The sequence below is a fragment of the Hippoglossus hippoglossus genome, chromosome 21, assembly GCF_009819705.1.
Source record: "Hippoglossus hippoglossus isolate fHipHip1 chromosome 21, fHipHip1.pri, whole genome shotgun sequence".
Taxonomy (NCBI): domain Eukaryota; kingdom Metazoa; phylum Chordata; class Actinopteri; order Pleuronectiformes; family Pleuronectidae; genus Hippoglossus; species Hippoglossus hippoglossus.
The window spans coordinates 18,889,639-18,914,435 of NC_047171.1; the positions used below are offsets into that span (position 1 = coordinate 18,889,639).

At 42.6% G+C, this 24,797-nt stretch overlaps 1 protein-coding gene across 8 annotated transcripts in view; it reads right to left on the bottom strand.

The window, feature by feature from the left end:
* myo16 (myosin XVI) overlaps window positions 1-24,797 on the bottom strand; it is a 97,805-nt gene that overhangs the window by 7,391 nt on the left and 65,617 nt on the right. For all 8 annotated transcript variants that reach the window (XR_004612584.1, XM_034575121.1, XM_034575124.1 and 5 more), the window contains exons 22-34: window positions 23,419-23,571; window positions 22,743-22,943; window positions 21,689-21,764; window positions 20,567-20,763; window positions 19,531-19,611; window positions 17,304-17,509; window positions 9,464-9,566; window positions 8,483-8,579; window positions 8,111-8,384; window positions 5,717-6,099; window positions 4,345-5,601; window positions 1,842-1,994; window positions 471-556 (exon numbers count right to left, since the gene is read on the bottom strand). Coding sequence is in view for 7 of the 8 variants with exons in the window: in XM_034575121.1 (XP_034431012.1) it covers window positions 471-556; window positions 1,842-1,994; window positions 4,345-5,601; window positions 5,717-6,099; window positions 8,111-8,384; window positions 8,483-8,579; window positions 9,464-9,566; window positions 17,304-17,509; window positions 19,531-19,611; window positions 20,567-20,763; window positions 21,689-21,764; window positions 22,743-22,943; window positions 23,419-23,571 (3,267 nt within the window). In the remaining variant the exon portion in view is untranslated. The remainder of the gene's footprint in view (window positions 1-470; window positions 557-1,841; window positions 1,995-4,344; window positions 5,602-5,716; window positions 6,100-8,110; window positions 8,385-8,482; window positions 8,580-9,463; window positions 9,567-17,303; window positions 17,510-19,530; window positions 19,612-20,566; window positions 20,764-21,688; window positions 21,765-22,742; window positions 22,944-23,418; window positions 23,572-24,797) is intronic.

The window sequence follows — 24,797 nt, forward strand, 5'->3', positions numbered from 1 at the left end:
GTTTTCAATAATGAAGCTGTGTGTCTGTGTGTTCCTGCTTGTGTGTGTGTGTGTGTGTGTGTGTGTGTGTGTGTGTGTGTGTGTGTGTGTGTGTGTGTGTGTGTGTGTGCGCACATACATGCAGGACAGTAAATTCAACCCTGTAACCGTACACCTGTCTGCAAAGCCAGAGAAAGCTCACATGTCATGAGTGATACGTGTTGTTCAATGGGGGCCACTTTCCGGTCCACTCAAAATGTCAAGAAACCCAAAACAATATACAGGCCTGATGTGGTTGTGCTGTAATTGTGCGGTTGGAAGTGTGTAAGCATGTGTATGTACATGCCACTCTCATTTGAAATTTTAAACAGAAGGTCCCAGGGTTACATAGGGTGTTAGAATATAGGGCTACAAATAAAAAAAGAAATTCTCCCTGTCGTATCAGCATAAAACATCTTACACATGCTAAGTCCCCATCCTTGTGTGTTTACCTGAGTGTGATGGCTGTCCATGTGTCTGTGCATGGAGCTGGAGCTTGAGGAGTTTGACTTGCTGTGACTCTCATCCTCCAGCGACCCTGAACACAATATCAAAAGGACGCTATGAAGCAAAGGCATCTGACTGGAAGTCCTCCCACACACTGACAGGTACAGACTGAAGGACACCTCACTTTTCAAACACACACACACACACACACACACACAAACGCGTGGCAGGGGAGGTTGACATCCTTTCTTCACATGGAAGGAAATGTTAATTCTGACAATCTCTGAGTGTTTAAAGAATATTTTAATCACTCTGGCTGCAGATGAAGAACTCATGGTCATCTTTTTATATATCTTTAGTCCCTCTACCTTATTTTCTTGTGTAATTTGTCTCTCAGTCTTTGTAACCCTTCACTCTTTTTCCCTGCCTGTGCACCGTTTATATATCAGAAATCTCCAAGATTAATTTAAGTCCTTATGTGACTCAGCTGGAGTCAGACTCTGTGTCATTTAGTTCTGCTCTGCATATCTAGAAACCTACCAACACACTAACAAGCGTCAACAGTGCTGTAGCTGGAAGGGCCTTCATAATATGTTGCAGCACAATGTTTTGCAATAGAAAACCATAGCTCTTAAATAGAGTGCAGATAAGAGATAATATAAAATTTGACTTAAAGTCAATAATAAGTAGTTCTTTATGACATTACAAAATGAGCTCTACTATGTTTATATTTAAGTTAATTTTAAAAACTCACCGACTAATGCACCAATGTTTGCTGTAATAAAAAGGAACGCTCAGACGGACTAACCAGGAAACTTAGCATTTTATATTTTTTTATATATTGTATTTTATATTTGTCTCTATACATTGGGGACGTAAAAATCCTGGGTCCGTATTCAGGATCTTTTTTTCCCATCAATTGGGTTTTCAACATTTTGGTGAGTTTCTCAGGCAATAATGTAGATATCTTTATGAAAAAGTGCCAATACCTATGAACAGGTAAAATTTGGTATGAATCCAGATAAAGATCCAGATGTATCTGATGTAAATACATGTATATGCAAAATGTTGATAAAGTAGCCAATCAGCCTTGGCGGAGGTGGTTGAAACTGTAGTCTCACTACATGAGGCAGACCCATCAATTGTAGTCAGGCTTATCTCTTTGTTTACTGAGGCTCAGCTGTACATTGTATGATTTTGGAGTAATTTAAGTATACATTAAATCTAGACATGATATTCTCTATGTCTATATAATGTCTACTATTTAAAATATCTCTTCTTCATCCTTGATCTCAGTTTACCTTGACAATATAGGAAGTATTTGCTATGAAATACTGCGACACTGTGTTGTAAATATACAAAACCTGCGCTGTTACCGTTGGAAATCTGGTTGCCGTTCTCTACGGAGGCGGAGCTAGAGGAGTGGGGATGGTGGTTGTTGGCGTTCTTGTCCTGTAGCGGCAGGGATGGCGAGTTGGGGGCAGAGCCAAATTCTTCCCTCCCTGGCAGATTTATATTAGAATTGAATCCTGGGAAAATAACCAGAAGAAAACGCACTACAAGTCAGTGCATGTTATTAATAATCCACGTAAGACATTAGATTCCATCATGCAGAGTCATTAGAGAAATTGTGGGGTTCAGCAAATCCCCAAAAATCGGAGGAAGCTTCTTGCTGTAACTGATAATATTGATACCAACTTCGCTAAAATACTACAATTTATTAACAAGCATTTTCTTCTTACTCCCCCTCCTTCCTTGTGCATCTATCTTAGTGTTTTAAAAAAGTGTTCATTCAGCTTTGGTGGGAAGGTGATTCCACATGACCTGCCTCTGCCCCTGCTTCTGCACGTCAGGGCTCACATGCTCTCACACACTGAATGAGTAAATGACTGTGGCTACATACAGTATGTGTGTGGGAGCGTGAATGGGAATTCGTCAGCTGCTGTCCCACGCTGAGAATGTGTGCCTCCTGGTCCTCCACGGTCACAAGATGTCTAAATATAAACTTAGCAAATTGTACTTTAGGTCCAGCGGGGTAGGTGTGTGAATAAGAGGGACAAAAGTCCAGGTAGAGAAACAGAGCTGATGTGAGGGTCACATGTTTGTGAGTCACAGTGAGTATTTGTGAAATTATGACATAAGTGAGACAGGATTTGACTTTTATTAAATTTTGTATGTTGTCGCTGCGGCATAAGATGTCTTGTGACAGTGATTTCCTAAAGCCTGCCCTGTCAAGACCACCTGCCCTCTTCCCCTGGCGTTCCTGTGGTTTTCTCATTCCCTGTGGGTGCAGGAGGAAGGATAGACAGCTGCTCTTCACAGAGATGTCTGGGATAGCAACTGTAACCCCTGGCCACTCCCACAGCGTCAGGTATCACACTCAGTCATTTAACAGCCGAGGGGGAACGGAAGTAGGCCATCCTGTTAAGCCCATCGGCATCCCTGTGTGCTCTGATCTCTATGCGGACCGCCTTAGCTTTGCCCACTCAAAATACCCCAGCTCCAGGTTCCCGTGTCACACATGCTGTTTCCGTGACGCCAGCGCTTTTCCTGCACAGGTCCAGGTGCAGATGAAGAGTCAAGTGCAAGATGTCATCTGAGGCATTTGTGTCAGCATGTGCACTTGCTTTCATACCGTCTCATATAAGGAGTTCAGCTACCTGCCCTTTGAACTTGTTACAATTATAGAAGTATGACACAACCGTCTCTCAGACAAATCACGTAGCTCCACAACAACAAGCCTCGGGGAAGATGACTGATTACTGACAACTGGAGCTAATACTTTCACTTGTTTGTAATTTTTCTAACTTGTCTCCTAGATAATTGTCCAGGATGTCTTGTTAGTTGTTACCGAGCAGTCACACTCCCTTCAGCAGAACATGAGTGAGCTGTTAAATATTTGATGCTCATCCTCATCATGCTGCTGCTCATGTATTATTTACCCAGCCACAACTAATACACTTGAAGGAAACAGAGACTCAGAAAGGGACAACACAGTTTCTACCTTCTCTGACGCCTCTACTTTCTCAAAATGACTTTCAATGGGAAATTCACTGCCGTACTAACAACACAGAGTAATTTCTTGAAGGTTTGAAACCTCTGACCTGAGGAGCCACCGATTTCATGTATCATATGAGACAAATACGTTTGCCCTCCTTTTTGCAAAGGTCAACCTTTACATCAGTGTCACAGAGTCTGTATGTGCTCCTCATTTTTTGCACTAATCTACAACACAGCTACATCATTGCTACAGTGAAGTGTGATGATAAGCTCATTTGCTAAAATGCTAGAATTCAGTTGCAGCAGCCAAAGGGCAGAGCACTGGAGACGGTAACAAATGGGCTGCCTCAAATGGACCAAAGAGGGTGGCTGGTAACAACACCTGAATTAATGTAAGGCGTTTCCAATGTAGAGAAAGGGGATTTATGAGGAAGGCTTTTGGATGCTGGTTCATCTCAGTTCATGTGAGAACATGTGTTACGGACCCACACACAAATACGAGGGGTTATTACTTACCTACAGTACAGGCCTGCACTCCTCCTGTTGTACTGAAGGTAATCACTCAGTACCCAATAAATCATCAGGCACAGGCAAAACGTGTGAGTATGAGAATTTGATCATGAAATCATCAAAGTAGATGAAACACATAACAGACACATAACTCCTGCACAAACAGGTTCACATATTTGCTTGTGGTTTGGTTTGATCTCACTCAGATTATCCCAACTGTGGGTCAACCATGAACCAATTAATATGTCTGGAGAAAGATTGAAGGATAAAAGCTTATTTTAGATTCTAGAAATGCTCTGTGATAATGTGCTTTAATCTTCTGTGTTTAAGATGTGTGTAACTGTGTGTTTATGAGCATTACTGACAGACCTCCATCTCTCATTTTCCGGCCAGATGTGGACTTCCTCAGTAGGCTGCGTCCAGAGCTGAACAGGGTGTTGAGTTCATCCAGGGGACTGGTCAGGGGTCTGCCATTGGCTGGGTTGAACAGCAGGGGAGAGGAGGAGCACGAGTGCGCTCTCCGAGGCTCGGGACGAGACATCTTCACTGGGGAGTAGGGAGGTGGCTTCCCCAGGGGTTCCCCCCCTGCCCTTTGTGAAGACGTTTTGGCGGAGTCCGAGCCCCCAGTGACAGATGCTGCTCGTGTCAGAGACAGGAAGTTGGCCTCAGGGGGGAAGGGGAAGTGTGAAGGGGGTCTGTAGGGAGGAGGGGGTGCACTGGGGGGAGGAGGTGGAGGTGGAGGGGTGAGTGGAGGTGTAGACTTCTTCTCTGGCATGAGGACAGTGAGGCTAGGGGAGGAGTCAGCCCTCTGGCGGGCATACTGAGGAGACAGAGGGCTGTCTGGGCCAGTAGCGTAGTTCAGGTTTGTCTCAAACACTGGCAGCTTTTTTACCTCTAGTGGGGTGAGGGGTGACTCGTCTGAAGCAGGGGAACAGGTGACGGGGGAAGGGGGAAACACCAGGAGAGGTGGGCGGTGGGGGAGCAAGTTGGGAAAGGGAGCGGGGATGTCACAGCTGCCATCTTTGCCATGTTGACCTTTGTTAGCTACACTACTAGATGTGCTGTGTGAGTAAGCTATGTCCATGGAAGCAGCCACCCCTCCCGCCACACGTTTAGTCTCCCCACTCTGAGAAGCAGACGTCACTAATCCCACCAAGCCCAAGCCTAAAGCCTCCAGTTTCGCTGCCTTGGTAATCACAGTGGCAAGAGGTCCACCGTCTTCATGAGGGAAATACTTCATCTCCTCGTAGACAGCTTCTGAGTCAGAAGCCTGTTCTGGACTGTCAGGGGGCTCCTGGAGGCTCCGAGCCCGCGGCTGGGAGCCCAACATTTCTATGTACACATCCTCCTCATCATGACCCTGGAACAGGCTCAGTGCCACCCCTTGTGGAGCATCAATGGAGGCTGCTCTCTGCATAAAACCCCCAAACCCTCCAAATCCACCACCACGGGACAGGAAGGCCAGCTTCACATCGGCAGGACGCAGCTGGCTGAGTCTGGGCGCTACAGCATTGATATCTTCGTACGAGCCCGTCAGCTTAGTGTTGGGACTGCGCTTTGGTTTGGGGGGTGGCACCTTCCTCATGGTGGTGTAGTCATCACTGTGGGGGCGGGGCTTGGACAAGGCTGGGGAAATTAGAAAAAAAATCAATTTAATACTGAGAGAAAGCAGCAGCAGCAGCACTGTGGTTGACAAAACACCATCTGTCATATTGTCTAAAGACCAGAGGAGGTGATATACCTGCAGGGTCTGTGGGGGACAGCTGGGATTTAGGGGGGCTTCCAGCTGGTGAACAGTAGCCCTCTGGAGTGTGGCACTCTTTAGCTGCCATCATCAACCCAGCACTAACTGCTTCATAAGATGCACTCAGACGTGTGTTGGGGTCCCTCTTTGGTTTGGGAGGAGGTTGCTTCCGAGGAGATGAGAGACTCCCCCCGCCTGCCCCATCCTCATTGGCATGAGTGACCTGCTGCAGGGCTGGTTTGATGGGTGGACTGGCAGAAGAATGGACCATAATCTCCATGGCGAGGGGGATGGGTACTGAGCTGGACCGAAAGTGGCGAATGACTCGACCGCCCCCATTGACGTGGCCCTCGTGGACTTTCCCACCTTTCTCAACAACCCTAAAAATGGGTATAAGGAATAACAGGATTCATGTTTAAATGAAACATTTTGAATTTATAATGTTTAACCATTTATATTGTCTCCATAATTTGTGCATGATTCCAGAATCTTCCAATGTAGTTATATTCTCTTAATTCAGTTAAATATATCGTTTCATCAGCAGTATACTCAATATACAAATATGAGATAAGGAGGCCAATTGGAGAGTAAAGACCAAAGAGATTATGCTTCAAATCGAATCTCTTGGCAGTAATTTGATAACAGTTTGATATTTCCTTCACTAATCTGAGTGAGCCATCTGTTGGTTCCATGATTGCAGGCAGGAAGTGGCCGAGCATGTGTGCAGGTGACAGGGGAAGGCATTTTAAAAACCTGCTGAGAAATTAGCTGAGTTTGGGTGAATGCATTTGTATGTTAGTGTGCAGAAGTGTTTATGTGACAATGAATCCCTTCTATAATACAACTACTATAACGCCTTCCTGCTGCCTGAAACCAGTTAGCGGCCTCCCTGCCCACCTGTCTCCAGTCCCAGTAGCAGATGTTACATACAAGGATACAAAGAGGATACAGAAATCATGTGAGTGTATGTTTCTTTTTATCTTTTAGAATGTACTGCTTTGACCTAATTTTAACCCTTGGTTTAAGTTTTAAAATATATCAACATGTATTGACATTTTTTTCTTGCTGTTGCAGTGTGATGACTTTACACATTTTAATGTTCCAATTGTGGCCATTGCTCAATAAAAATGAATGAATAATTGTACTTATTTTCCTCTGTATTGGTTTATATTTGACTGTATTTCAGCACATTTATAGCTTCAAATTATTTTTCAGATTGTGCTCTATAGGGAAAAATCTGTATTTTCGAAGATTAGTGGCAAGAAATCTTTCAAAATTGAACAAAGCATACACTTATATTTCCATTTTGTCAAAAAGCCTTGAGATATTAGCATATTAGTCACCACTCACCATCAACCTGATGAAAAAGTCAGAATTACAACAGTGGCAACAAGCAAAACAAATGACATTGCCTCCTCTGCCGAGATGGAAAGGTACTTTTGAAATAAAATAATTCAGCTATTATACAAAAAAGCATAGAAAGCCTAAAAATACAACACATTTAGAGGTTTACTATTTTTTTAAAGCAGGAAAGTGACTGTTCATTTAGCATTTCCTTTAAAGAGTTTCTTATTGAACCCCTTCTTGCTCTTCCCTTTTCTCCAGGCTTGATATGTTATATCAGAATGAGGGGAGGAGGAGATAAGGATAGCGTTCCATAGGTGCAACACAACACTAATACAATCTGATAACGCAGATCATTATCTGGCTATCCATCATGAAACTCGCAATTAAAAGCCTACAGTGCACAGGGATACAGTGACATCATTAATCAAGAAAACACATGCCACGCAGGCACACACATAAATAACAACACACTTTTACAGACAATCATTTTCACCGTCGTGGAGTCATAAATCCTGGTAACTGCAGATAGTTTGTTATTTTGCAGGCTAAATGATGCTACACTCACAATGAGTTCATCCCATTTAGTATTATAAATTACATTGTAGAGATTTATAAAAGCCTTATTTGAGAGTGACCACAGTATTGATTGGCTGCATTAGTGTGAAGTAACCGGTAGCAAGTGTATCCTCCGGACACAATAACATTTAACATAAAAATTAATAACTGCTCATCTATTAGCCAACCATTAGCTATTCTGCTTATCCTTTGAGAGTTGTGGGGGGCTGGAGCCAATCTCAGCTGAGATCTTGGGGCGAGAGGTGGGACTATACCCGGGACAGGGCACCATTGTATAACATATAAGACAAACAAAACATTCGCAACTACAGTCAATTTAAAGTCTCTATTAAACCTAACCCCAATATGCATGTCTGTGGACTGTGTTAGGAAGTAACCACTGAACCTCCCCTCCACTCATCTACATGGCTTTAATATTCTAATAACTGAATGAAGGTGCGTAAATTGTGAAGGTGTTTGCTATTTTACCTCCTTACAGGCTGATCCTCTTCCTTACCCACTGGCTCCGGCCTCTCACCAAGTGGTGGACTGTTGCCAATGGTATTGCGAAGGCTGTTGCTGTGGCAGCGCAAACGGTCGCTCTCTCGTGCGATGTCCGATGCATTTTGAATGACCAACTGGTCATAACTTCGCAGCCCCATGTCCTCGGCCCCCTGCAGGAAACGCTGCACACTGCTCTCGTCTTTCTGCTGTAATGACAGCCTGCGATGAACCTGCTGCCTGGCCAGCCAGCCACGCATCACTGAGACATAACAAGGAGATCATGTTAGAGACATCAGAGGTGTCAGAGACATGGAGAAGAACGTCTTGGTTGTTGGTTTATTATTTTGGGATAATTACCTCGCTGACAGGTGATGATCTTTTTATGAAGCTGGTAGCAGCGATCGTTAAGCTGGTCAGCCTGCCAGTATCTGAGAAATACTTTACTGCTGCCCATCTACACACACACACACACACACACACACACACACACACACACACACACACACACACACACACACACACACACACACACACACACACGACCAAAATAAGTATTCAATCAAATATATTCGCAAAAGTACCGTAACACACCACACTGCCATTCATGATTATTCTCTGGGAGAAGCCAGCAGACCCTTTGAGGCTTGTTTTCTGTTGGAAACCTCAAAAGAATGTGAGTTACGAAGAGTGTGACTTGTGATGTAGAAGTGGTAATAGGTGGGTGTGGAGGGTGGGCAGGGTGTGGGGTTTGTTTGTTGATACTGCATTCACTTTCTGAACTTAGGGAGGATTTGGGGGATGCCAAGGTCACTCTACACCAGATGCACAGCACTGTGTGGGGGTAACGTACTTCCACAGACAGACACTATTCAATTCAACACACTCTACTTGCATGTGTGGTGTGTGCCTGTGTGTGTGTTTAAAGCAGGGCTGTATGAAAAGGTGGCTATAGAGCATTGTTGGAAGAGTGTGTATTTGTTTGAGGCAGGAGCTGATGTGACCTGTAGGGTCACACTCTCAGACACAACAGCAGTCTGGCAGACAGGACAGAGAGGGGGTGGAGGGATCCATGCTACTCTCTGTGTGTGTGTCTGTGTGTGTGTGTGAGAAGAATTATGATGAGGTGGGACAGCTGGAACGAGCTGTCAAAGATTCCATGGGATCTTTCAAATAGAGGGTCAGGGATTAAGTAATTTGGCAAATCCTTTGTTATTGATGGAGGCTTGAAAAGACACAGGACACAGACATATACGGACACAAACATTGACGTAAGCAAGCAAGCATGAACGCGTGCATGCACGCACGCACGCACGCACGCACACACACACACACACCTACCTGCCATCCCTGGAGTTTGGACTGTTGCAGAACTGAGCGACATTTCTCCTCTGGTGACAATTTCTTCTTGTCTGCCAAAGCTGGGATAACGAGGTCTTTATATCTACAACAAATAAAAACAGAGAACATCAGAGCTGCAACAGATCTCAAATCTAAAAACTTTGACGAGACAAGGTGACACCGCCTCTTTTCAGAAACAATGGGTTCAAAGGTCAGTGGGGTCATACAGCAGATCAGCCAAACAGCATCTGTTCCTATTGGAGTTGCCCTGGGCAACCGTTGCTGTGAATGGTCAGCTGGATGGAGACAGTGGTTTGTTTGTGACTGGGATAAAATAAAAATAAAAACAAAATATTCTCCACTTCATAAGCTGTTACTTCCAAAGTGCAGTTATGAGTCCTGTTCTTTTTGGATGACTTGACCACCACACAGTTTTGTACGTTAAAACATAATAGTACAAAGAAGAACAAGGGAATAGTCTACTTTTTGTAGATTAAATTTTTAAAAGAATTAAAACATTAAAACATCCTTTTCTCTGATTTAAAGAGAGTACAATGGGGGTAAAAACAAAATACGTAATTGGCTGCAAATAGCCACAAGTGAGAGTTCACTGTGTTTGTAATGACACTGGGTGAGTGTGTTATAAATATTCCATCCATTCTGAATGAACATGAATGAACATATCCCTGATAATATGAGTTATGATTTTAAGTTATTCATTTAAACTACCCCAACCCTAACCCCAAGGTGAAGGTGGAATCACAAGGTATACGGTAAATACAACAGAATCTTCAAATATGTTGACTCATCATGGTACAAAACAAAAAAATAATGTTGGCTTTCTGATATTCCCAATAAGTCCCAATACACCATGACACTGTGACAGTGACAGGACCCTGAACCTGAAGCAGCAGAGCAGAACTCAGCCATTGTTCATTTCATTATACACACACACACCTGTGCTTTTATTGCTGTAGCAAGCTAAATGTCTAATGTGAAAAATGCCTCTTCAATATTAATTGGGCAGCTGTGGCTCAGGAGATGGAGAGAGTTGTCCATTAATCACAGGATTGGGATTTCAATACACAGCACACAGAACGCTCACATAGCAGAGCCGGTGTTGAGAACGGTATGCTTGTCTCAAGAGCATGAAAGCAGTCTCTACAAGGTTTTATGCCGAATCCTGCCTACATACTGACAACAGCAAGTGCAGCACACAGCTCTACAATGAGGGAATGGTGCAAAACACTTTGTTGGAGATCTTTCATGTTGTGTGAAAATCATTTCGTATCACTCTGACACTGTGGAGGGACAAATTAGACTATGGAGGGCCACTACAGTCAATGGTAATTTATGGGAAACACTAAAGTGACATTACGAAGACGTCCCAAAGAAGTCAGAAAAGTATGTCAGGCACAGTTCAAAATAGACTATGGACTTGACCTATAGCTAATGTAAATCTGTAAATAATTCATGATTATAAGGTGTCATATTGTAGTCATGCATTAAGTTTTAATAAGCGTTCAACCTGAAATTTATTGATGGATATGTAAGAGTGAATAATGTATCTGTACTTATAATAAAAAATTATAAAAAATAATAAACCAACAAATCCCCCAAATGTCAGGTCCTCAGGGCATTTTATCAGTCAGTGCTGTGTCTCTTTTGTTAGCAATGACGGGCAGAGCCAGCTGATAATGTCCCACATCTGATGATACTAACCTAACAAGCAGATGGCTGGGGGCATAAACCACCTGTATTGTCAATGATGAGTAAGTGAGTACGGGTGAATGTGGGATGTATTTGATTTGCAGGAGAGGGGTCTGTCTGAACTCTCCCTAACCCTCTCTCTGTATGGTAATACCAGCCCCGCAGACAACACACACTGTCCCCCTGAGCCCATAAAACACAAAGGAACTCTGTAAACCCATGACCTTCCCTATGAGGATATGAAAACCATCGATGGTCCCTGCTTTTACAAGACCCAAGGGGGCTTCATGTGGAGTCAGAGAAGTGAAATAACCCCTTCGATAAGAGTTGAAATGGAGGCCTGCGGGGCGCTAACGGACTTCCCTGTGACCAAAGGGCCATCACTGACCACTGTTATTGAGCTCCATTAAGGGGATAAAGGCAAGGTAGAAGACAACTAGAGATGAAACAACACATTTCGTCTGTGACGCTGTTCTTATCCATCTGACAAACTTTTAGTTGCCATATCTTCAAAGAATATTGGCTTCGTTCAGTCACGGATAATCCCCTCAGGGGTCAGACTGAAATGATGGATATTCCTCTGTCTGTAACTTAATAGCCTGCTAATGTGTGTGTTTATACATCAGAGGAAGGAGATGATGAAGACCCACTTGAAAGTAGCCATTTAGGAAATAGGACCTATATGCTTGGGAGCTTGATGACAGGCGGCTGTGGCTGAGGAGTAGAGCCGTTGTCCTCCCACCAGGAGGTCGGTGGCCAAAGTGTCCTTAAGGCAAGATGCTGAACCCGGAATGGCCTCTCATAGATGTTGAATGCACTAATTGGAAGTCCCTTTGGATAAAAGCGTCAGCTAAAATGACATTTAATGACGTGTTCTATGAATACAGATGCTTCGTGCAGCCACTTTCTAACAATAAACATGGAATTGAGGGAAGCAACGCACATGGAGGCCTGGGATTAACAGAAACAAGGTTCAAGTGGAAGCGTTTGACCTTACACATTGCTAGAAAATAAACCTGGCCACAAAACACATAGTGTGTCATAAAAGACAAATAAAAACAACAGTAAAATAGATTTCCTCATAAATCATTCTGGTTACCAGGACACTAATGTAATTCGCTGCAGGCGGCCTCTGTGACTTAGCGAAGTGGTCTGCATGGTTCCAGAGTGCATGTGTGTGTTTGTGTGTACACACTGCTGTGTTTGTGTTCATGAGAATATAGCAACCTCGAGATTAATGGCTGATTTATTGGCCTGTCATTTTGATTAGAGAAGGGCCGGGGCCTGTTTTAAAAAGAGTGACAAATGGAAAGAGATAAAGGGGATAAGAAACAGAACAAAATGAAGAAAGTGTGTGTGTACATGAGAGAAACAGGCAGAGGAAAAAAGGGAATGATATAGACCTAAATGAAGAGGGAGAGTAAGAAAAAAGAAGAAAATATTGGGATCTGGAGGAAAGAATAGAGATGAGAGAATCAAAAGAAAATGGCGGTTTATCAGAGACAGCATGTGAGAAATCGAGTGAGACAGAGTTCTGTGAGGACAGCAGTGTAGTCCACCCCCGCTCTGCTGCAGCTCGCTCCTCTCAGTTCATTCATTGGTCCTGTCTGTGCTGAGACCCGAGCAGGAAAAAGAGAAAGATATGAATGGCAGTTGGACTGGGCTGACTGGTGTCTTTGTGAGTGGCAGCCACTTAAATTAAGCGCGGCCTTAATGTGTGAACAGTACAAAAGGGACTGACGTCAGACACACAAAAGGTCCATTTGTATGAACACTATGTATGATTAATTTTTCAGTAATAAACAGGATTATGATTTAAAATTCTGTAATTAAATTGCAGTTGCCAGTCCCAATAACATCATGTTACTTCAATGTTTTGAGGATTCACTTTGTTTGCTGTTTTACGACGGGGTAGACGGGGTAGACCAGAGTATTAATATCAGTTTCATCTCCATGGGCTAAGTCGACACACTGGTCTGGGTCATATTAGCTCGGTGCAAGGGCTGGAAGAAATAACTCCTTCCATTAACTGAGACGGTGACACGGTGTCACGCTCTGTTGAGAGTTAAAACCCTGTGGCTTTATTGGGAGAATGTGACCTCTTGAGCACTGTGTGCTGTCAGCGGGGCTAAGCTAGCTGTTTATGGTTATTAGATATGCAAAACATCGCCTGACTGCTTGTTAAAAAAGAACAGCTCTATTTCTAGTTAAGTTAGATTCTTGAGACAAGAGACCGTACATCAAGATGGACGACATGACAGCACCCCAAAAGTGAAGCCAAAGTATCTTGATTGACACCTGGTGGCTGGCTGCAGTATAGGTCATAAATCCTATCTCCATGTCGGTGGATGGGACATGGACCAAACTAATAGGTAGTTCAAATCACAATGATGTTTGTCCAAATGATACTTTTCCAGTAAGTTTGGTTTTAATTAGTTATTTAATATTATAAGAACAGGATGAAATGTCATTATTGTCAGGTGACACTGACTCACAATTAGTTGAGTGCGTGTATCAATAGGATGTTGCTTCCTTGGCTCCATCACACTATCACAACTGTGCACACTCTGGGTCCAAATGCGCATAATGGCAGGATATTTTGGCTTCATGTCTGGATCATGGGAGGAAGTGGAGAAGCGTCTTCCATCCTATATAGTGTAAGGATGAGACATGAGGATGCAGCGGCTGTGGTGTTGCCGTAAGGAACCCATGATGGAGGTAGGCTGACTTAGAAAATGTAATATAAGGGATAAAACATAAAGCAGGATTTTCTTTCTGATCCTGGTGTTTGGTCATTTAGTCTCATGCTGGAGTGGTTTGAGGGCCAGTAATTTGCCATGACTAATTAGACACATAGCTATACTGTGTACACTGAGTTCTAAATCTTGTTTGCCAATTCTCGTAGAAGCCCTGCCAGTCAACCAACAGCTCAGCAATCCCGTCTCTGCAAATCAGGTGTGTGATTTAGTTTGAAACTAAATTAAGAGGGTAATTAAGTTTTCTATAGTTTCATCCTTTAGAAAGTGTGTGGCAATACATGAGCAACCACCTTCCCATCACACTGCCTGTCCACCTCTGAGTCATCTCTGTCCCCTCTCCACTCCAGACAAAGCTGCCATGAAGGAATACATCAAAGAGGCCCTCGTGGTGGGGTTTAGGGATCCCTCCACTGCACCAGCTGGAGCAGGTTTCTGCTTTGTTTTTAAAAATGATGGCTCCCTCTGCCCATATACTAAACACTGACTTCCATCTATTATCACCTAACTGTTGCCTTCAGATTCGAACACCTCTGGACTGCTACCATTTCTTCCATTTGAAATCAACCTCTGATACAAAAAGAGGGACAATAGAAATGTGTAACCGGAGTACAGGAAGCCAGCCTGCAATCTCAGACAAGAGTGATGTTAAAACCCAAATAATTTGAACCTACTGTGTCTGAAAATAAAGACTATTAACCTCACATGCTCTGGTTTATGCCAAGTCCAGCAACAGTGCAGTTTCCCTTATTTGTCAAGCAGCTGGCTCTTGTGATGCTCAGTTATCTGCTGGTCACACCCGTTGCTCACACACAGATTATCGTACAGCACATGGCTGCCTAAAAAATATATGACAGCCACTCACAGACTTACACATACACATGCTCCGACACACAAATGGTTGTAAAAAAAACAGCATTCACTAAAGCCTCAACAGGAATCTTTCAATTACAGCTTGAACAATGAGTGTTGGTTCTACAATCTATTGGATTGACTTCATCATTTGACATGGGCCTACTTCTCCTGATTCATTTCTCTGCACAGGTTTGCCCACATGAAAACCTATTATGTGAGTGTCTCGTTCACTTTGTGAGCGAGTTTGAGCAAAGAAAAAAAAGGTATGTGTGGATTGCACCTACCATTAACTGTACACACAACTACCATCTGCACAATATACTGTACATTGCTTGGGTAGCAGCCTTTCCTTCTTTACTATAAAGCCCTTTAAATGTATAAATGTGTGTAGATTGGCTAACAAAAGACTTAGTTTGATGACGTCACGAAAAGAAGCGTGGGATCATGGGAGTTGTCGTCTTCTCCACAATTGCCGATTAAAATCGACCTGACGTGACTCAGCTGCAGATCATGTTCATGGATGAGCCAACATATTAAAGTTTTATTCACGTTACTCAGCAAACAGCAATGAATAGTCGTGATCCATTACGACTGACCAATAAAAACAGAGGAATAAATAAAAAGCTAACTGTCTAACTGGCTAGCAGTGTGTTTTGCCTTCGTCGTGCCGTTTGCCTCAGAAGTTATCGCAGAGACAGTCAAGTAAACCCGATAAGACGCAATTAAAAGGTGACCAAAACGAAACAGTCACATCCTGTTACCTAAATATTATATCAGTCTATCAAATAAGAGTTCGAGCCATAGCTTTTGATTACCTTAGCATTAAAAATCTTTATTAGGTCTAATTTAATTTAGACAATTAAGACAAACCTAGCTGCTTAATGCTCAGTATTAGTGATAATAGCAAATGGGATTTTGATTCATCCTGTTTTCTGTTATCCTGTGTCTGCGTGTGTGTCTGCGTGTGTGAGAGATGTGAAGATGTTTACAGCAGAGTAGTGGAAACTTTTTGGGAGGGGGGGGTCATGTGACCAGCTTTGTCCTCTCTTATTATCTGGCAGGAATGTTTGTGTTAATCCCTTTATCCTCAAAAACAGAGAGAGGGGCTGAGAGAGAGAGAGAGGGGCTGAGAGAGAGAGAGAGAGAGGGGCTGAGAGAGAGAGAGAGAGAGAGAGAGAGAGAGAGAGAGAGAGAGAAATCCTCTCAGTATTCCACAGTTTCTCAGAATCAGAAGACCAAGAGACAAACTGTGGGGCAAACTGAAAGTGAGGGATCTCTGCTTCTCAACCAAGAGGGGGGGAGTCTAGGAGTGAATTAACTGCAGGACAGGGAAAGCCAGGAACAGAGTATAAGAGGTATGAAAGCAATGATGGTGGTTAAGTGTGGGGCAAAGTGACCTCACACACAACCGACTGGGTGATGTGTGTCGGCCTGACACGGGAAATGTTATAGTGACATTCATCAGCTGCAGTGGACTCCCATAAAACAAAAAACAAGCCATTTGAGGTTAAATTGTACTTCTAACAATGAGGTTGCTGTGACTTGTCATTGTTAATGTGTCAGCCTGCATGTGAGTGTGTTATCCTCCATAGTATATGTCCCTCTATTCATTTACAGATATAGAGAATGGACGTGCTGTCAGTTTCCTGCTCAACCCTTTACATACACCATTGGTCAAAGGATATAGAAGACATTGTTTTTTTTCAAATATTGTTTAAGATTTACATGAATCCATTTTTTTTATATTTTTGAAATCAAATCATATACTAAATAAACAATTGGAGAATTGAAAAACAAGGAGTTGCAAGATCCAATGAACCAAATATAATCAAAATCCTCGATTCAGCAACCGAAAAGATTCTTCTTACAATGGAAGTTCCCACAAATGTGCTAAACTTTTAGATTGGATTGCTTTGATCATCTGTAAAGTTCACTCCAAATCAGTTCCATAGGGGTTTACCTCTGGAGACTGAGCTTGTCTTCAATAATGTGAAGCCACCATTTATTTCTGTTCCTCTAAGGTTTTAGGATATGTCTGTTAAAGGTAGAGTTATCGATTCAATATTATCAAATTATCCCGTTTTTTTTTTTTTTGTCAAATTCAGCAAATATCTTCTCAGGCTCACTACCAGTTAATTCTGTGTGTGCAATCAAATTAAATTCGGGTGTTTCTACACAGCCCTTACTCCATAAATGGGCTCAGACCAGTGGTTGTGCTTGTGCAAAAAGTAAACATGATTATTACGTTTTTGGTGACTTTTGGGGGGCATCTAACCTCTAACCTTTTCAGGTGTTGAAACATTTTTGACCAGGAGTTTATAAAATGACAGAGATCAAAGTGTCTGTGAGTGTGATGTATTCAAACAACTGACATCAATGAGATAGAAAGAGAAGAAGGAACAGTAGAACAACCCTCAACATTGTGTAAAGAAGAACAGGATATGAGGTGAATGAATCATCACATAAAAACAGAACTGCAGAAAACGACTTCTGCTTACACAACTTGCTCTGGCACTGACCTGCTGAGGAAGCCTGGGAAGGACAAGCGGACAGGGTATCCATAACGGATCATGCGCACCATCTCAAGCACCCCAATGTACTGCAGCTGGGTAGACACATGGAAGCTGTCAAAACTGTCTGGCTGACTACAGGCGTTGGGGCGGACACACTCCACAAAGTGGGGAGTGCAAGCCTGCAGTTTGCTGATCACCTCTGACAGCGAGTTCTGAAAAAGGGAAAAGGAGAGAGGATACAGTCGAAGGCACCAGTTAACTTTACAATCAGAAAACAGAATGAAGAACTTGCCCTGGTCAACAATATTTATTAGTGTTTGGGTTGGGAGAGCACTGTGACTGTTCTTGTTCAGTAAGTGAGGGAAAGGGAGGGCCCTCTGGCACTTTCTTTTGATGTCGTAACTTGATTTGCGAGCCACAGTGATTGGAGTGAAATCACGCGTCTTTTGTGACAAAGTGTTTCTCCACTGGAAGAAAACACAAAGAGCTCTTTGCTGTGAGAGTGTGTGAGAGTGAGGGAGGTTTTCGTCAAGCCCTGAATTCAAAGATGCCCCATTCAAGGTCACACAGGCTCTGTTCAGACCTGGCATTTACAGGCGGTTTGGGTGATCTGATCACAAGCAGACAGCTCTATGTACATCAGTTCCCACCTGATATTAGAAAACATCTCCACGTCTCGACAGTGACCACTTGTGAGATCGTATTTTACTTCACTTCTATGCAAATCAACAAGTGCATCACTTCTGAGACCATTTCAAAGCCCAATTGTCTTTTTGTTTTTAGCCTGAGTATGACAGACAGGTCAGTGCACGTACATGTGTGTGAGTGAGTGAATGAGATAGAGGGGGGGCTGAATGAATCAACAAAATTCTACTTTATTATTTCTATTAATGGTAGTTCAATTTTTTTTTAAATATATATATATATTGTGTGTTGAAGTAAATTGGATTTATTGTGTAATTTTAGTTTTTTTGACGTGTTATAGAATTGGGTATCGAGAATTGTTTTGGTATCAACTAGAAAACGTTTGGTATCGGGACATCCTTGTATGCAGAGCTGTCCACTTGTTATCGGATCAGCCCTAAACATCCACAGACCCACATGCATATACAAGTAAACACTTACATCTGTGTTGTTGCCACTTCTCAACCTGACGTCAGTCTGCAGTCTGTCTACCCTTAGGTACAATGATTACACCTCATCCCTCATCTTTGAACGTCACTACCAGCATTCACATTCCCTCCAAAACATGCGCACACAAATGCGTGTGCATGGCACACAGTGGTTGTTGTTCATTGTTCATTCATTCATGTGGCGGGTTTCATGTTCGGCTTGATACAACATCATTTTTCAGCCCACTCTCTCCTTTCCTGCCATTCCCTGAGGGACTCATTGACCACAAGCCCACAACTCTGATTGTGCAACACACTGGCTTCTTTCAAACCAAAGGTACTGCCTCTCTGAGCACATTTCAGCCTCCTTGCGTCACCAGCAGACACTGAACTGCTCTTCTCGAACTAATTATTATTGTTGCTTCACAAAGTTATAAAATCAAAGTACTCTACATTTAGCAGGTCTTGGAGTTGTACTGTTAAAACAGCTGTATTCTGTTAATGAGTAAGACTAATGTTCAGTGTTATGAGGAGTAATGTGAAGGGGTGGGTATACGAGGATGTCTCAACAACACTGATTGCTTAACATGAGGACACATCTTCAGTTTGAGGTGCATTACGTAAGAAATTCAGTAAAAATACAAGATTAAAAACAACATTAAGATAAAGGGAACAGGCTGGTTTCATGTGATTTTCATCACTAAAATGATCAATTAAAATGTTTTATTGACTTACCTGAAGTTAAGAGTTGTTGAACATGTGTTACAGTACCAATTAGCAGATGCTTAAACAAAGACAAGCTCTATTGCTCTGAGCAGTAATTAATTAAATTAGTATAAGACAGAAAAGAAAACTTGGTTCTCCAGACAAGTGGTAAAATTTAAGGCTTGTTCAGTTGCAGCTATTTTTAACATATTTTTTATTTTGCAGTATATGCTTAATGGGTATCAGAAGTAGCTAAAGCCTGTCCCAGCATGCACTGGGAAAAAGTCAGTGCAATGTCGTCAGGTCACTAATTATTTACACAAACAGACAAGCACATTCACAACTGCTGGTAAATTAGTGTCCCATCACCTGACCTGAACTGTGGGAGAAGACGTGTATGAAAGAATGGTTCTTACCCTCAGCTGGACGGCCACTGTGATGGGCCCACATCGCTCGAGTCGCTGGAGGAATGAGCTTGAGCCTTTCTTCTTCAAGATCTGACAATGGAAGTAGATAATAGGGAGAAGAAATATTATGTGCATCTTACTACAAGTGGCATGTGAAGATCATCAAATTAGTCTGTGTGCTGTTATTTGGGGGGACTTTTTTCTTTTTCAAATATCTTAGGACAGATGCTACTGTCCATGCTGCACAGGTTATTAAGTCCCTTGAGGTATAATTGTGATATTGGACTATATAAATAAAATTGACTTGATTTATACCATCTCATTGCCTTATGTTACTGTATAAGGTTGCAGGGACAGATCGTGCATTGTGGGTGCATTAGAAAAAGCAGGGGGGAAATTTTATAAACATCAACATCTGGAACAGTAGAGACAAAAACACTAAAGAACTGGACTTGAATTCACATAAAACTTACATTAAAGCAGATCAAATATATAGAGAGGCTCAGAGATGGGAAGGATGGACTGAAGGAGACTCAACATATAATCAATATATACAGAATGATGTTACCAGGTCCGTCAGTTAAGCTTTTCGGATTAAACGTCATGAGAAAAGTGTACAACGACACTGGTGTTCTGATCGTTTGCATGTGTATGCATGCTTGTGTATTTTCTATTTCTCCGATTCCCAAAAGTGAATATATAGCACAGTGGTGGGAAGTATCTTAAATTAGACTGTTTTTTTTCTCCCCAAAATACTATCCCTGCTTTTTCCACTCATCGGTATAATAGTCAGTTTCCAGTTGAAACAAAAACATACTTTGTGATTGTGTCACTTTCTGAAAGACTGTGTTCCCTGAAGCAATTTCCCAATTTTTACCCTAGTTTTAAATGGCAGTGAGCAAGTGTGAGACTCAAAAATTATAAAAATATATATTTATATGATAAAATATAATTGTTGATGCTCTTGTATTCAATGTAGCCACAGGGACAGAGCAACAAACCAGTGTAGCACCAGGCTCATTACACTGTGAGCAGTATACTGTACCTTGGTAAGGTCATGGTACCGCCGAGGCTGTTGGGGGACGGAGTTGGCAGTGAAAAGGGAGGCTGATGGCATCCTGTGGAGCAACAGGGCAGCTTTAGGCCCCCTCAGTCCCATGCGGCCCCGAGAGGCTGGCACCAGCGACCCGGTCTGAGTCAGTTTGGACTGGAAGAGCTGCTGCAATAACACACTCTCACTAGCTGCCGGGCACAAAGCACATAGAGAGAGGAAAATAAGGGAGGAAAATACAAGCGAAAAGAGGCAACAGCATTGGTGGAAATAAGGGGGTGGAGGAGAGAAAAAGGACAGATGGGATGAAGAGAGAGACATGGAAAGACAGAAAGAAAGAAAGACAGAAAGTAAGAAAAAGGAGGAAGGGAAGAGGCTGGCGAGGACATATAAAGTTAGGCACCACATAAACAATCAGTCAGGCAAAGAGAGGGGGTGGACTACGCCACTCGACAACACGTGGAGTGGTCCACAACAACAATGAGCTCATTCAGAAAGGCAAACAACATGTGTGTGAACGTGGGCGTGTGAAAGGCGTGCTGAGGAAGAGAGACAGAGAGAGACAGATAGGAGGAAAGGATGAGAGGTAGGCGTACTAAGCAAGTAAAACAAACACAAGTTGGACACATTTAAGGACTTAATTACACACAGCTCGAAGAGCAACTGTCTTTTCATTTAAAGCAATCATCTGCACCATCTGAATATTGACTTAAACTCAAAGTAGGAAGGAGGGGATGAAGGAGTGGATGGATAAGAAGAAACCACATTGTGTGTTTCAGCGTGCACGGATGAAAGGCAGAGAGGCATCTCCTCAGTCAGACGCAGGGATAACGGCCAAGTGTGAGTGAAGGGCTAGCTTTGAGAAGATTAGCCTCATCATGGAAATTATTGCAATTTGGCTGCTGGACGCAAGGCTCGCCTGGCAGTAACACAACGGCTGCCTGTGTCGCGCTAACCACAACACCCCACATCTGGCACCTTCTATAGACAATATATACACAGACACACAAAGAGTGGTTTTGTGTGTTGTTAGTTTGCACAAGAGTGCATCTTTGTGCTGGAGTGTGCTCTGACGCCACAATGTGCTTACATGTGTGTTATTAATTGGGTACTTACACTTCATCGTAAACAAGAGATTCTGAGGAAGGAGGTCTTTGTTTCTTGTGATTGATCCCGTGAGATCATATGAAATCTGGTGGAAAAACATATTAATGAACATTCACATTAAATACTCATGCACTGCATTTACTCTTATATAGAACATAAAATATACCAATCAATTTACTAATTTACACTAATCCATATCGTTATGAAAGCACCAATTTGAATTTCCTTCTACTGGGAGATGTAGTAGTAAAAAATGTTTTGTGGAAAACGTCGACAACATCTTCTGGTAAGAGGGTTATGACCTGACACAACAGTGACGATCGTAACACAGAGTATGAAGAACAATCAAACCAATCATTGTAAGTTAGCATGTGCTTGTGGTTTTTGGGCATGTGTGTTCCAAACAGAGATGGTCATTAAAGATAAAGAAAATGTCTTTGACTTTGGAGAAGTTGTCCATTGATTGTTTCCAAAGACCCTACGCCTAATAGGGTGTGATATTTGGTAGCAAAAACAGTTAATTGAGATATAGTTAGCATCTAAAGCCCCTTTTCCACTGGTCAAGAAACCTACTAACACCAGCTAACATCTGGCTTTTGCCTGTTATGAAGATGGATACAATCATCATTCACTCCTGGGTCAAATGACTCTGCAGTAGTTTTGAGTTTTTAATCGGCTCCGGCTCCGATCAGCTCTTTTGGAAATCTGACACCTGGGAACGCGCGATAATTACGTCTTCTTCTTCTACTTTCATTTGGCAGTCTGGACGCTGCACTTTTTCTGCACAATGCTATGAAGTACATTGATCTTGTGGGCGTGTATGCGGATGCATAAATATCCATGAACCTTTGTGTACGTGTTGTACATCTTGGGAGGAATGTGGAAAACAGTTTTTTCATATCGTGCAAAATGCAACACTGGCAAAACAGTGAGGTGAGAGAATTTTGTGTCGTGGTGGCTTTACCAGAAATACAAAAACCTGCATATACTCGCTTATTTTGGTGTAAAAGACATATTGTACTGCCTATAACTACATACATGCATGAGTTCAACACAGACAGACCTGTCCAGCATAGTGGCTGACAATGAAGGCTGGGCCCTGATCTTGAGGTGGGGGGTTTCCATTGCCATCCTTGGTGGTGAGAGAAAGGCCGTGAATGGGATTGGAGTCCAGCTGGGTGGAGAGCCTCTTATACAGGGTCTGCTCTACTGGCCGTAGGCTCTGGCTCTCCTCATCCAACACACACAGAAGTCCCTGAGGCCTCTGGAAGAGGTACAAACAAATGCTCAATTGATAAATATGTCATGCTCAGAATATTTTCATTGATACTTTTAGTGCAGAGTGTCCCTCTGACATCAAACTGCCTCAGTCATAATAGTATAAATGTTACAATTATGTTGAAAGCATCTTAACCACGAAAGGCCAGTTATATTCCAATTTGATTAAAATTTGTATTTCTTACACAACATCTTACTTTTTTAAAACATCTGACTTCCGAATACAATTTCATTCAGGAAAAAGTGGAAAAAGAGAAATTTGCTGAAAACATTCCCAAAATTGAAAAAAAAAAAGGCCCAAACTAAACCCATTTTTATTAAGTGATGGAATTTACTGTGAATTGAATTTGCCCATGTGATTTTTTCATTTTTGACAAAGCTCTGGGTGGAAACAAAATGTCGAATTACATCGTGAGAGATCAAACTGGCCTGGACTGGTCCAAACCAGAAACATACAGTACCTGAAGAAAGAAGTCCAGAACGGCTGACTGGTTGCTGGGGTAGCGTGGGGTCTCCATGGCGATGCCCTCCTGCAGACACTCAGCCTGCTCCTGCTGGAATAGCACCTCAGAGACGTACTGCCTCAGCCGCTCATTGGTCATGTTCACACACAGCTGGAATGCACATAACACACACTTAAGTCGCACGCACATCGACCTGTAAACACACTCTTCAATGTACACTGTGAAGTTCCTCAGGGACACGCGGCTGAATGTTTGTTTTTAAAGCAAACAAACGCATGAATGCGTTCTCAAACATAACCTGCTGTGGCACCAGCAGGGAAGTCAATGGGGCATAAATGAACTGCCTGACACCTCATACAACACACCTGACCCAGAAATTATGAGAACTGTTTACAGGGACATCTCCTGCACGGTGCCCACAGCAATAGGCGCCCCTCTGTACGGCATTTCTGCTAACCCACAATAATATGGAGCGTCTTCCTGCTGAGACATATGAACTCTTCCTCACCCAGCAGTCAACCAACCACAGCACAGGGAGGAGTCAATCAAATTGCGTTTTGTCTGATGTGTGTGCTTGTCACACTTGTGGTTTAGTAAGCTGACCCTTTTTTCAACCCAGGATCTCATGCATGTTTCCTTTGTACACTTTTCACATCTAACATGAAAACAAGAATAACCTCCTTGCTATTGAATGCCCTGCCAACCAGTCAAGTTGCAGTTTGTCCAGACAAATATATATTGAGGAGTTTGAGGGAGTTTCTGACATCATATGTGTATACATTATTATGGCCAAAATGTATGTTGCGTAGTGACTAAAATCGAATCAGTTCATCCTTGAGTCTAAGTGAACATTTGAACCAAGTTTGATGTCATGCGTGTTATGTGAGGTCACAGATACCTTGACCTTTGACCTGCAACCACCAAATTCTGATCAGGTCATCTTTGAGTTTAAGTGAATGTTTGCACCAGATACAATGGAATTGTTCTAAGGGCAAACCTGATAAATCATGGCCAAAGACGTGAGGTCACATTGACCTTAACTTGTAATCTTTTCCAACAAAATTGAATCAGTATTTCTGGAAGTCCTAGCGAACATTTATGCTGAATTTTAAGGGATTTCCTAAAGATTTTAGTGATATTTCATCCACGAGGTCAAAATGTGAGGTCACAGTGACCTTAACATGTGACCTTTGACCTCCATAAATCAAATTTCATCAATGAGTCCAAGTAAACGAGTCTGAAGAAGTTCCCTCAAGGTGTTCCTAAGATATTGGGTTTACAAGGACACGGACATACAGACAGACAAACTGAAAACATAATACTTCCATCTGCAGTTGTCACTGGTGCAGATACTAAACCAAGCAAGACTTAAAAGC